This window comes from Ursus maritimus, unplaced genomic scaffold, assembly GCF_017311325.1.
Source record: "Ursus maritimus isolate PB19 unplaced genomic scaffold, ASM1731132v1 scaffold_14, whole genome shotgun sequence".
NCBI lineage: Eukaryota > Metazoa > Chordata > Mammalia > Carnivora > Ursidae > Ursus > Ursus maritimus.
The window spans coordinates 44,735,153-44,746,855 of NW_024423786.1; the positions used below are offsets into that span (position 1 = coordinate 44,735,153).

The 11,703-nt window shown below is 53.3% G+C and overlaps 1 protein-coding gene across 4 annotated transcripts in view; it reads left to right on the forward strand.

Annotated features, from left to right (window-relative positions):
* Positions 1-321: 321 nt before the first annotated feature.
* UNC13A (unc-13 homolog A) overlaps positions 322-11,703 on the forward strand; it is a 57,426-nt gene continuing 46,044 nt past the window's right edge. For all 4 annotated transcript variants that reach the window (XM_040628168.1, XM_040628166.1, XM_040628169.1 and 1 more), the window contains exons 1-3: positions 322-343; positions 9,597-9,626; positions 10,255-10,354. In XM_040628168.1, the coding sequence (XP_040484102.1) occupies positions 322-343; positions 9,597-9,626; positions 10,255-10,354 (152 nt within the window). The remainder of the gene's footprint in view (positions 344-9,596; positions 9,627-10,254; positions 10,355-11,703) is intronic.

An 11,703-nucleotide genomic window follows, 5' to 3' on the forward strand; every position in this document is an offset into this window, starting at 1 on the left:
GGGAACCTGAGTGGGGCCGCTCTCTGTCCCTCTGGTCGGAGAGCCCTGGGGGCGGGGAACCCCCACCCGGCTCCGGCCCTTTAAAGCTCCCCCAAGCCTGCAGCGCCCCCGCCCCATCAGGCGTCCCTGGGCTCCGCCCGCCAGCCCCACATCAGCACCACGTCAGGAGCTGTCCGCACCCCCGGTGCTGAACCAAGATGGCCGGCGGCGGAGGCCGGGCCCCGGCGTGAGCAGAGCGCGGGCTGCAGCCCCGGCCATGCCCTAGCCCAGTGGCCGCTAAGGTCTACCTGTCGGAGCCGGCCCGCCGGCGACCCCGGAGACATGTCTCTACTTTGCGTTGGAGGTAGGAGGAGAGGCTGCGGGGCTGGCACCCGGACCGGGCTCGGGGTCCGTGTGGATGCGGCTGGGCTCCTGAGGGGGTGACCCGAGTACACGAGGCTGGACTTTTGAGAGGGGAGCCAGCCCTTGTAGACGGGTCAGGGGGCCTGAGGGGGGTGATCCGTGCAAATGTAGCTGCGTTCTCAGGGGGTCCTGGTGGCCGCTGCTGGGGGTCCTACGGACGTGGCTGAACGTGGAGGTCCGTGTGGACGCCAGCAGGGATCTGAGGCTCTATCTGGCTCTCTAATCTAGACTGGGGAGTCTGTGTAGACCAGGTTATTAGCTGTGGAAGGGGCTGGGCTGGGTAGTTCGAATGAATCGTGTAGGGTACTTGGAAGGAGTCCTGTGAGGTGGGCTGGGCTGTGGGTTTTCAGGGACGTGGACTAGGCTCGGAATTCGAAAAGGGGTGAGAGGGAGGGATCTCCAAGCCCTGAGCATGTAAGATTTGGGTAAGAGGGCTTGACCATCAGGCCAACGGCGAGTTCTAGGAATCTCCCAGCCTTGAGGGCGAAGAGTCCTGGGAAGGGGCTGGGGAAGATTCTTCCCTACGTCCTGAGAGGGTTGTGACTGGGGTCTGGGGGCGCTTTTCCCGTTAGCTCTTTGGACTCCCGAGTGGGGGCTGGGGGAATCGTCTGAGGGCCTCCCCACACCCCGCCCCCTCCAGCACTCCTAACCGCGTAACCGGCCTTCCCCGTAGGGAGCCGAGCCCTCGAGGATGCAGTGCCGGTCTGCACCCCTCCCAGCATCCTCACCTCACCCACTTTGCGCCGAAGCGAGGGAGGGAGAGGTGGGGTGGAGCTATTTTGGGGCCCGAACGCCATCTGCACCGAGGCCCACGCCCAGGCCCACGCTCTGCGTTGGGGCGGGGGGAGGAAAGACACAGGAGGGGCATGATCGCTGCCCCTCACTTCTGAGGCTGGTTTAGGGGTGAACCCAGCCCATCAGGACTCAGGCGTCCTGGGCATTCCTGCTAAGAACTCAGGCTCTGGGAGACCTTGGGCGTCAGTGGTGGTGGTGGTGAACAGGGGCTCAAGGCTTACAGAGGTCTCAACCTTGGGTTTCAAGGACTGGGGTCCACCGCTCTCACTCACACCTACTCCCTCCAAGAAGGCTGAGGTTGGGGAAGAAGTGTATTGGTCAGGCCTGAGATGTCAGGCTTTGAGAGACCTTAGGCAGCGGGGACTGTGATGTGTGTGTGTGTGTGTGTTTGTGTGTGTGCGTGTGAGAGAGAGAGAGAGAGAGAGAGAGAGACAGAGACAGAGAAAGAGACAGAGACAAAGACAGAGACAGAGAGCTAAAACCCCAGCTTCCGCCTGGACCCCAGTGAACAGGCCCAGNCGACTTCCAGAGTGCTGTCGCACGGGGCTGGGCAGGCGTGGACGCGGGTGTTCTTAAAGGGACAGGGACCTGCTTTCTCTGAGCTCGTTCCTGACCGTGCCTGATGGTGACAGAAGGGCCCATAGATCAAAAGCCAACTACCCCCTGACCTATGGAGTTAAGGGAGTGGGGAGGTGGAGGTCCCCCTGGAACCGCCAAGGGCGAGGCCTAAGGGAAGGCGGAGGTGAACGTACAAACCCTCTATTGGCCTCTTCCCCTCCTCTAAATTGCCTAGCAGTGGGGGCTGGGGCAGGGGTGGGGGTGGCTGGCACTGGAGGAGGAGGTCAATGTGTGTTCCTTGCTGATTCTCTCCTCTGCTCCTCCCACTCCCACCCTACCCTTCCTCACATCCTCCAAGTTGGGTTCCTCTGGAAGGTTTGCCTAGTTGTGTGTGTGTGGTGGTGGTGGGGGGAATCTCACCATTAACTCTGACGCAAACTGGAGGCTGGACTGTGGGGGTGGTGTGAGGGGGGGCAGTAAGAAGGGTGAGGCTTCCAGAAACGGAGGCCTGGGGGAAGAATTGTGTTGGATGATTCTGTGGAACTTACAGGAAGGGAATCACCAGCAGAGTGGAGGGGTGTTGCTGGGAGGGGCAAGGCTATGGGTGGAGTGGGAAGTAAAGCCCTGAGATGTATGGGGGGTGGAATAATGCTGGGAGAGGCAGAGGGGGAGACCAGGAGAAATGGAGAGGGTGAAATACTGGGGGCGGGGGTGAGGCCCAGAGTGGGGAGGCCGGGAGAGTAATGGAGTGAATGAGAGGGGAGAGGGGATAGGGGAGCAGTGGAGCTGGGCTGGGAGGGCTTTCCATGGGTCTGAGCTCATCCTTGGAGATGAGGAAATACCTATACCTCCAACCAGAGGCCAACTCATGTTTGCCCATATCTGTACACACATGCACTGAAAGGTTCATACACAGACTCACCCTGTGTGGACAGAAATGCCCAGGATCCACCAAGTCTCCATGAAGACCACATGCTTGTGAAAGCACACTTATGGACACATGTGCACATTCATATGTGTGTGTGAACACACACATGTATATGGGACACAGCCACTCTGCCACATAGACATGGCCCCCAAAATATAAGCATGTGTGTTCACATGCATGTACACGGACATGGATGTATTCAAACAAGTTTGATGCATGTTCACATTACCCATGTCACAGAAAGATCCACTCATGCCCTGACATACAGGCACGTACCTATGTATACCTGTTAGGGCCCCAATCCCAAGAAACATACACGGGTACACATGAGCATATGCCAAAGCCACATGTGTACTTGCATGATGACACTTGCCCGGACATTCAAAGCAGCCCCTTTGAGCAGGTGAATGATGTTGTGTACACACAAGTAAACAAATACACATTCCCTACAACTGTATAACACACATCCATACATACACCACAACGTGTTTCTAATTAACGTATCACCTGCAAGCCCTCATATACCTAAACTTACACATACTAGCATGTCCCACATACAGTCACATTGCACTCCTTAACACATGTACAGATCAACACCTGCATTCAGATGGTACACACAAGCATATGTCCCTCCACGCACACATACACACACACCCATGTATACCTACCTGCCTGCCCTGGTAACACTAGCAAATACACATGCAAACACACACACGCAAACTCTTGCATCCATACCCGACACCAACACATAGGAGACCACCTTATACTAGTCTTGCCTCTGCCCCTTCTCATTTCTTTATCTATGTGGAGTCCCATTGCCCCTCCCCCACCCCATCCACTTGCTAGGGCTTGGCAGAGTCCTGAGGCTGCAAAATGCCAAGTTCCACCTGGTTCCTTCATGAATTCATTCATATACTTACTCAGCAAGCCTTAGCTGAGCACCTACCCTATGCCAGGCACTGTTCCTGGAGACCCAGTGCTATTCCTGGCCTCATGCTGGTGGGGTCAGAGTGGGAGAGACAGGGAAGGGCTGAGGGAGCCAGGGAAGGTGGTATCCAGGGCTTTCTTCCTTTGGGAAGCCTGCCCTTATCGCCCCCCAACACACACAACATTTACCTGGGTCTGAGAAGATGAGGGGGAGCTAAGCAGAAGGGACATGGTGCTCTAGGTGGAGAGAATGGCACGTGCAAAATCATGGTGCTGGGAATTCAGGTCTAGACCTTCCTATGTACCTTACGGCATTTTGCCAGGCCACTCAATGTTTTTGAAGGCTCCATAAATATTTGATGAATGAATATTGCATACAATTAGTAAATGCATGTGAGGGTGAGTTTGCCTCAAAACTAATAATATCAACAACAAGCCCCATTTATCTGGCATTCTGTAAGTATGGTGTTGAGGACTCTTATGCCCATTGCCTACTTTAATCCTCATAGAAACCCGTTGTAAGGATGAGGAAAACTGAGGCTCAGGGAGGATCAACAACTTGCTTAGTGCCACAGAGCCAGAGGTGTAACTGACTCCACAGCCTACTGGGAGTTGGGGATGAAGGTTGAGCCTCTTCTTGGAGGAAGAGAAGCCAAGTTCCTTTCATGGGATGAGAATCTGTGCAGGGATCACCTTCTTCCTTCAACCACTCAATAAAGAGATGTGTCATTTCTCCCCATTCATTGTGGGTTTTCCCCTGCTCCTCTCCCAGGAAGCCCTCACAAATCCCTCTGCCCCTGGCTGCCCTGTTTCTGATCCCATGTAGCCAGAGGAGCTTGTATCTGGGTCTTTGCTCTCACTATACTTATAGGTTGCTCTCCAGGGTTGGCTCTGATTCATCTTCAGGGCTGCAATCTTAGCCCCTTCCCCAACCTGTACCTCATTTTCCTCCCACATACAATGGGCTTCCTCTCTGAGGTGCCAACCAGGACATACCTAGTCCAGCAGGCCTGGGTTTGAATCCCTAAAACCACAACTTCCTGGCAAGTCCTGTATCCTCTTCACTCCTTAGTGTGCCCATCTGTAGAATGGACACACTAATAGTACCTACTGCCTAGGTTTGCTAGAACTCTCCAGTGAGATGAGGCACGAAGAGCCCTTGGCATGATGCCTGGCCTGTGGAAAGGTTCCGTAAGTGTGAGCCGATGACAGGAAAAATCAATGGTGGTGTTTTTATTAATGGGGACTAAAAGCTTTCCGTGGGTGTAGGACATTTCCTGAGAGCTCACTGCGTTCTCAGGCCTGAGGAGGGCTCAGTAGTACACAGGAGGTAAAAAGGCGTGCCAAGTTCATTGGAGGTAAACGGGCAGGGACAGGGGTTCAGCACCGTGGACAGAGCAGGGACAGCTCCTGCCGAACTGTGGACAGCGCCCGCCTGTGCGGAAGGGGCAGATCTTACCCACGGGGCTGCTGGAGGAGGAAATTCTGTCGTTACTTCATTGAACACTATTTAATGAGCACCTACTATATGTCAGGCATAGTTATAAGTGGTGGCACCTGGTAAACAACACAGGCAGAAATCCCTGTCAAGGTTCTTGGTGTGTTTATGTTTTACACTGAAGTCTTCTGTCGGGCTCTGGCTTATTTCTGTCAATGGAGGGTAAGAACCCTCTCTCCCAGATGAAAGCCAGTGGGGCCAGTGTCCTTACCACAAAGCTCACGTAGGCCATCGACATCACATATAAAACCACCAAACATCTTAAATCGATTTCTGAATTCTTTGTTTCCCTTCCCTCCTCCCCCATCTTGTAGTGTCTCCTGACACCCAGTAAGCATGTCCTGAAGGCAAGCTTTCAGGGGCTTCTCTTGATGGTTGGAATCTACTCTTCACCCGCCCCCACCCGAGACCTGGCAGGTCATGGAGGAGGTGCCCAAAGACTGGAATTCACCTCAATTAGAATCCAGGGTCGTCCAGACCAGGGGTATACATAGAACCCAACCAAATAATACAAATAGTAATGATACTGGTAATGGTAATTGCAAAAATATTGGTCATGACAGTGTAATAATGCCGATTCTAATAATGATGAAAAAGAAAGGGGAGCAGGAAGAGAAGGGAGTAAGAGGAAAGGAGGAAGGGGAGAAGACGCTACATTGATCCATTTCCCAGATGCAGAAACTGAGGCCCAGAGCCTGGCGGAGCCTATGGGAGTCCCCAGCCTGAGCCCCTGCTCCCACCTCCACCGATTCTACCCTGGCCAGCATCTGCCTGTGTAACCACATTAATCAAATTAAAGCGCCTATGGGGGCCCCCAAGGGCCGCGCAGGCTGCTGACAGTCGTGAGGCGGCGTCTCCCGCTGGCCTCTCAGAGGGGCCGGCAGTGGCACCTCCCCCACCCGCCACTCCCAGCTGTCGCGTCGCCCACGCCCTCTGTGCCCACTTTATAAATAGCCTTGTGCGTGTGACCAGGAGCCCGCGGGGGAGGGGCGGTGCTTCCGCCCCGGTGACCCCGATACTGCAGCTCCGCTCGAGCTCGAGCGGCGCCAGCGAGCATGGAGAAAGTGGCAGGGCAGAGATGTGATGACTATGGTGGTGAAGGCGACAGTGACTCGGACCGTTTACTGACGGGGAAGACAGAAAGAGATAGACTTGGTTCCTTCTCGCAGCCCCACCAGCCCCTCCTTGCGCCCTCTCCTTCTTTTAAGCTCCCTTCTCCTCTGAGCCCCACCCCTGATGACACCCGCTCCTCTGCCTTCCTGAGTCCCCTCCCCCACCAGACCTTCCTCCAGCTCCGGAGCTTCCTTCCCTAGTCCTCTCTCCACCCCATTGCCCCATCCCCGCCCCCAGTCTTCCTCTCCACTCTGAGCCCCTTCCTTGATTCCTCATTTCTCTCTGAGCCCCCTCTCTTACTCTGAGTCTCCCCCTCCTTCCTCTGAGTTCTCAGTGATGAACATACATTGAGGTCCTCATCCTGTACTCGCTGAAGGGGCCTGGGAGCCAGAGCCTGGACTCAGCTGTCAGAGCTAGAGCGCCCCCCCACCCCCCGCCCCCAATCACTCCTCTGCTGGTGGCCCCCAACTGAGCTCATTACCCTCTGGCCCACTGAGGCTTAAGGAGGAGGGAAGTGGGTAATCTGAGGGAGTGGAGACAAGAGAGACAGACAGAGACAGATGGGGGAGAAGGGGAGGAAGAGAAACAGAACCAGGAGGAGGAAGACAGAGACACTCCATCCCCCACCAGGAGGAGAGGATAGAGGACAGACCTTGGATGACTGACCTCCCCTCTGAGCTCTGTCCCTGGTCTGTAAAAAGGAATACTGAGCAGGAGCTGCAGGCCAGCCCAGGCCAGGCCTGGCTGGACAACAATCAGCCCCTCATCTCTCCCTCCAACCCTTCTCTTCCAACTCTGCCTCTCCTTTTTGCTGGCCCTCCCTAGTGGACATCTGTGTGTCTCTCTCTTTCTGTGTCTCTGTCTCTGACGCTCATGACTTGTTGTCTACCCTCTCCTCCTCCTCCTCCTCCCTGCTTCTCTTTCTTTCCCCATGTTGATCCCTCCATGTGTGCGTGCCTTTCTCAGCCTGTGTCTCTTTCACCATTCTTCCTCCCTGCCCTGCCCCTGCCTCTGCATCACCCCCATTCCCAGCTTCACAGTCACCAGGTGTGCAAGCAAGAGCTCCCCCAGGAGAGAGGTCTGTAACTCCTGCTGGGTACAGACTTAAGTGTCCCTGAGCTTCACTCAGCCCCAGGGGTGAGAGGCTGGGTGGTTGAGCTCCCTGTGGGGTAAGTGGGGCTGAGGGTATGAGAGGGGGCCAGTGGGACAGGACCTGAGCATGCCTTCAAGAGAGGGTCCTTTGTACGTGCAGTTATGTGCTTTGAATGGGAAGGTGAAGAGGATAGCACATAGTGACTGATTTGGGGATGTGGGAGAAAGGGAGACAGAGACACAAAGATAAAAGACAGAGAGAATGCCAGATCTAGAAAAACAGAAAGAGAGAGACAGAGTGAGAGAGAGATGGAGGCCCAGAGAGGGGGATTCACTTGCCCAGGTTCACACAGCACTATAAGCTGAACCTGGCTCCACCTGACTCCATGCTGAAACTGTGCTCATCACTCCCAAAGTCCAGCCGAGGGCTTCCCTCTGCATTCTAACCTCCCAAACCCAAACCCAGATGTGATGAGGACAATGTACAACCCATTTGCATTTAAAGTTTGAGTTTTCTTGTGGGGGGTGGTTGGCATTGGCATAGGAAGCTGATCATTCTTCCTCCTGCTCTGCAATTCCGGGGAACTCACTCAGTGATTCTGGGCATCAATCCCCCTCGCCCCAGCCACCACCAGACATGTACACCGTCTGTCTGCAACAGGAACAAACAGTATTTAATGACAAGTGTTTAGAACTACTCCACGTCCCCCATCCTCTGTTCATTGTTTTCATTCGGGTGCTCTTGGTTCGGTTTAGAACTACTCCACGTCCCCAATTCTCTGTTCACTGGTTTCATTTGGGTGCTCTTGCAAAACGAAAAGTCAAGTGATGAGGACAGAGACATGAACTCTAGATGGGAGGCCATGGCATTTGCCCAGAAGAGGGCTGACCTTGACCCTCAAAAGGAGAGAGAGAGAATAGAAACACAATTTTGTTTCTAGGAATTTATCCTTCAACTTACCTGCACATACTCATCAAGACACACTGAAAAACAGAAAGTTTCTACAGAGGGTGTAGAATGCTGCCGTTTGTGTAGGAAATAAAACAATGCACACATGCACTTGATCGCCGAATCAGAAACCATCTATCTCTAGCACTACAAGGAACTGGTAATGTTGATTGCACCAGGAGGGATCGTGAGGGCTGGGGTAGAAAAGAGCCTTATTCTCATTGTATGCCAGTCTCTTGATTGCCTTGGATTTTGTAAAATGTGCATGTATTGCTTACGCAAACAAAAACATCCATGCAAAAGGAGAAAGGGAGAAGAATTGTGGAAAGCAGGAGAAAGGGTTCAGTTTGGGAGCTGGTTTTGGGTGGAGATAGAGAGTGAATGATGGAGAAAGATGTTGGGGGCAGCTGCAGGGTGTGAGAGATGTTGAAATTAAGTTTAATATCTTATGAGAAGAGCCAGTAAAGAGTGGAATTGCTTCAAGTCACTTGGGACTGTGGGGTGCTGTGAAACATGAAGAGACTGGACCACGTGGGACCCTGACATATATTCGGGTTTCACCTTTCATAAGCAAGTTGGGCTGGACAAGCTCTAACAACCTCCCAGCCAGGTCTGGGATGTCTCTGGACTGTTCTGTTCCACCTCGCCCAGTCCCCTTTGAATATTAGACCTCAAAATCCCTGGAACATTTGGTAGGCAGACTGAGCTGGATAACTGGGGGAGAAGTCTCACTGGCCTGGCAGGCAGAGGGGGTCATTGGAGATTATCTTTCTCCTCTCTCTCTCCCTCTTTCCCTTACCAACTGTTCTCTCTCTGCTGCAATCCAGGAGGGCTTCCTGTGGGAAGCCTCTCCTGTCCCCTGCCCAGCTCCTTCTTTTGGAACCTGTTCAATTGTGGGTAAAGGCACAATTGGAGGTGGGGGAGCTTTGGGGGAGATTGATGGGGAGGATGGAGGGGGATGAAATTATACCCAGGGTCCAAATTTCCTTCAACTTCTAAGTCTGCCTGTGCTTATCTGTCTGATGGCTTCTTTCTCTCCCTTTCATCCCTGCCTCCCTCCTCTCCTTTCTGTTTCTCTTCCTTTCCTTGTCTCTTTTCTCTGTTTTTGATCTCACCTCTTTGTTTTGCTTTTGTTTTGTTTTCTGTTTGGTCTCTTGATCTGTCTCTTTTGCTCTCTCTCTTTGCCTTTCCTTTTTGTCTCTTTCTTTCTGTGTGTCTCTCCTCTCTGTCTCTCTTGTTATATTTCTATTTTGGTGTGTCTCTCTGTGTCTCTGTCTCTTTCTTCTCCTTACTCTCTCCCCATCTCCCTTCCCTATCTCTGTCTCTCTCCACAGTCAAAAAAGCCAAGTTTGATGGTGCCCAAGGTAAGTGGCCTCTATTCCTGCCCTGTCCTGTGTTGTCTGTCTGTCTGTGTCTTGGAGAGATAAGGGAGGGGGTCTGAGCCCATAATAGGGGACTTGGGTTGCATGTCTGCGAGCAACACAGAGTGTCAGACTTGGCCTGCAATCCCAAAGTCTCCCCAGCCATCTCCTGGAGAATCCAGTGGAGGTGGTGCTCACCCTGAGCCAAAGGCCCTTCCCAAGATCCTAAGAGACAGGGTGGGATTCTTAGATCAAGCTACACGCGGGAAAAGTGAGGCTCAGAAAAGTGAAGGGAGTTTCTTACTGTCAATTTTGTTTCACTATCTGGGGACTCAGTCTTCCCAGTTAAAAACCAGGACTCTTGTACATAGTCATTTCTAAGCAGCAAGATTAGGCATCCCAAAATTCCACATCTCCCTGAACCAAGGCCCTTCCCTTGTGCTCTGAGGGACTGGCAGGGAGGGACTCGGGTGTAGGTACAGAAACAGCTCAGTATATTGGACCTGGTTATTGGACTGTGGCCCCAAGTATGAGGAGACCTTGGGGGATCACAGCAAGGTCATCTAGAGCTTGGGAAGGGACATGGGGGGACCCCGAGCCCCTGTGCTGACCCCTGCTTTCACCACCACAGAGAAATTCAACACGTACGTGACCCTGAAGGTGCAAAATGTCAAGAGCACGACCATCGCTGTGCGGGGCAGCCAGCCCAGCTGGGAGCAGGATTTCATGTTGTGAGTCTGCAATGCCTGGGCTAGCACGACCTTGCTGCTAGTCCTCGCTGGTCCCATAGAGCAGAGCTGGACACCTGCATGTCGTCTGGGACTCCACTCCCTCCTCCCTCGGCCCCATGTCCAGCCATCAGCTTTGCCTCCAAAGCACTTCCTAAATCCAGTTGCTTCCTTTATCTCCATGGCCACCAGCCAAGTCCCTGCTGCCCGCCAGCCTCCGCCCCTGGCCTCCTGCTGCTGCCCGCCTCCTGCCTCCCAGCAATCTGTTCTCCTCCAGGCAGCCAGGGGGATATTTTTAAAACTGCAAATCACATCCTGTCACTCTCTAAACTTGCCCATGGCTCATGGCTTGTGAACCTCAGAACAAAACCCACACTCCTCTCCACAACACCCTCTTTCCAGGCATGGCCCCTGTAACCTGCCAGTATCTCCCTCCATCTCTCCTGGCACACTTGCCCCAGCCGCCTCCATCTCTGGACCATTCCTCCAACACATCCAGCTTGGTCCTGTCCCAGGGACTTTGCACTTGCTTTTCTCTCCTCCTCCTTCCCCCCAGCAGGGTCCTTCTTGTCCTTTGAATCTCTATTGAGTCACCTCCTCAGGGAAGCCCTCCCTGACCACCATCCCCAAGCAGCGATTGGAGAGTAATTTCAGGCCAAGCCACCAATTATCATTTAAGTCATTTGTGTGATTTCTTGACACATTTCTGGGCCCTGGCTCTGGACTGTGAGTCTAGGAGGGTAGGGCCTGTTGGTCTCTGTCTCCACTGTGAGTTCCACGCCCCCATGCCAAGGAGAAGGTCTGGCACACAGTAGGTGGCTCAATAAATATTTGCCCAATAAATGAATGAATTCATGAGCTGGACCCTCCCCTCAACCTGGAGCTACTCAAGGTCTCATATTACATCCCATCTTCTCTGATGATGGCCAACAACATGTTCCATGCCCTCTTCTAAGGCTTTGATTAAATCAATTTTCCCCACAGGCCTGGGAAGGAGGGTGCTATTCTAATCCTCATTTTACAGAAGAGGAAACAGAGGACCAGAGAGGCAAAGTCACTTGCTTAGTGTCACACAGCCTATACTTGGCAGAGCTGAGATTTGGACCCAGGCAGCCCTCAAATCCCTGAGCAGAGCTTGGCTGGGGACTAGCAGTGGTGGAGGCCATGGGAGAACTCTGAGTCAGGATCTTGAAACAGAGGAATTTGGGGAAAGAGGGGAGGATCTAGCCCTACAATTCTAGGGAATATGTGAAGGGGGAGAGACAGTGTAGTCCCCAACTCCCTGAAAGCCAGTTACTGAATGACAAGGTCACAGCTATATGCAAGGAGAACATTCCTTAAGATAAATTTTT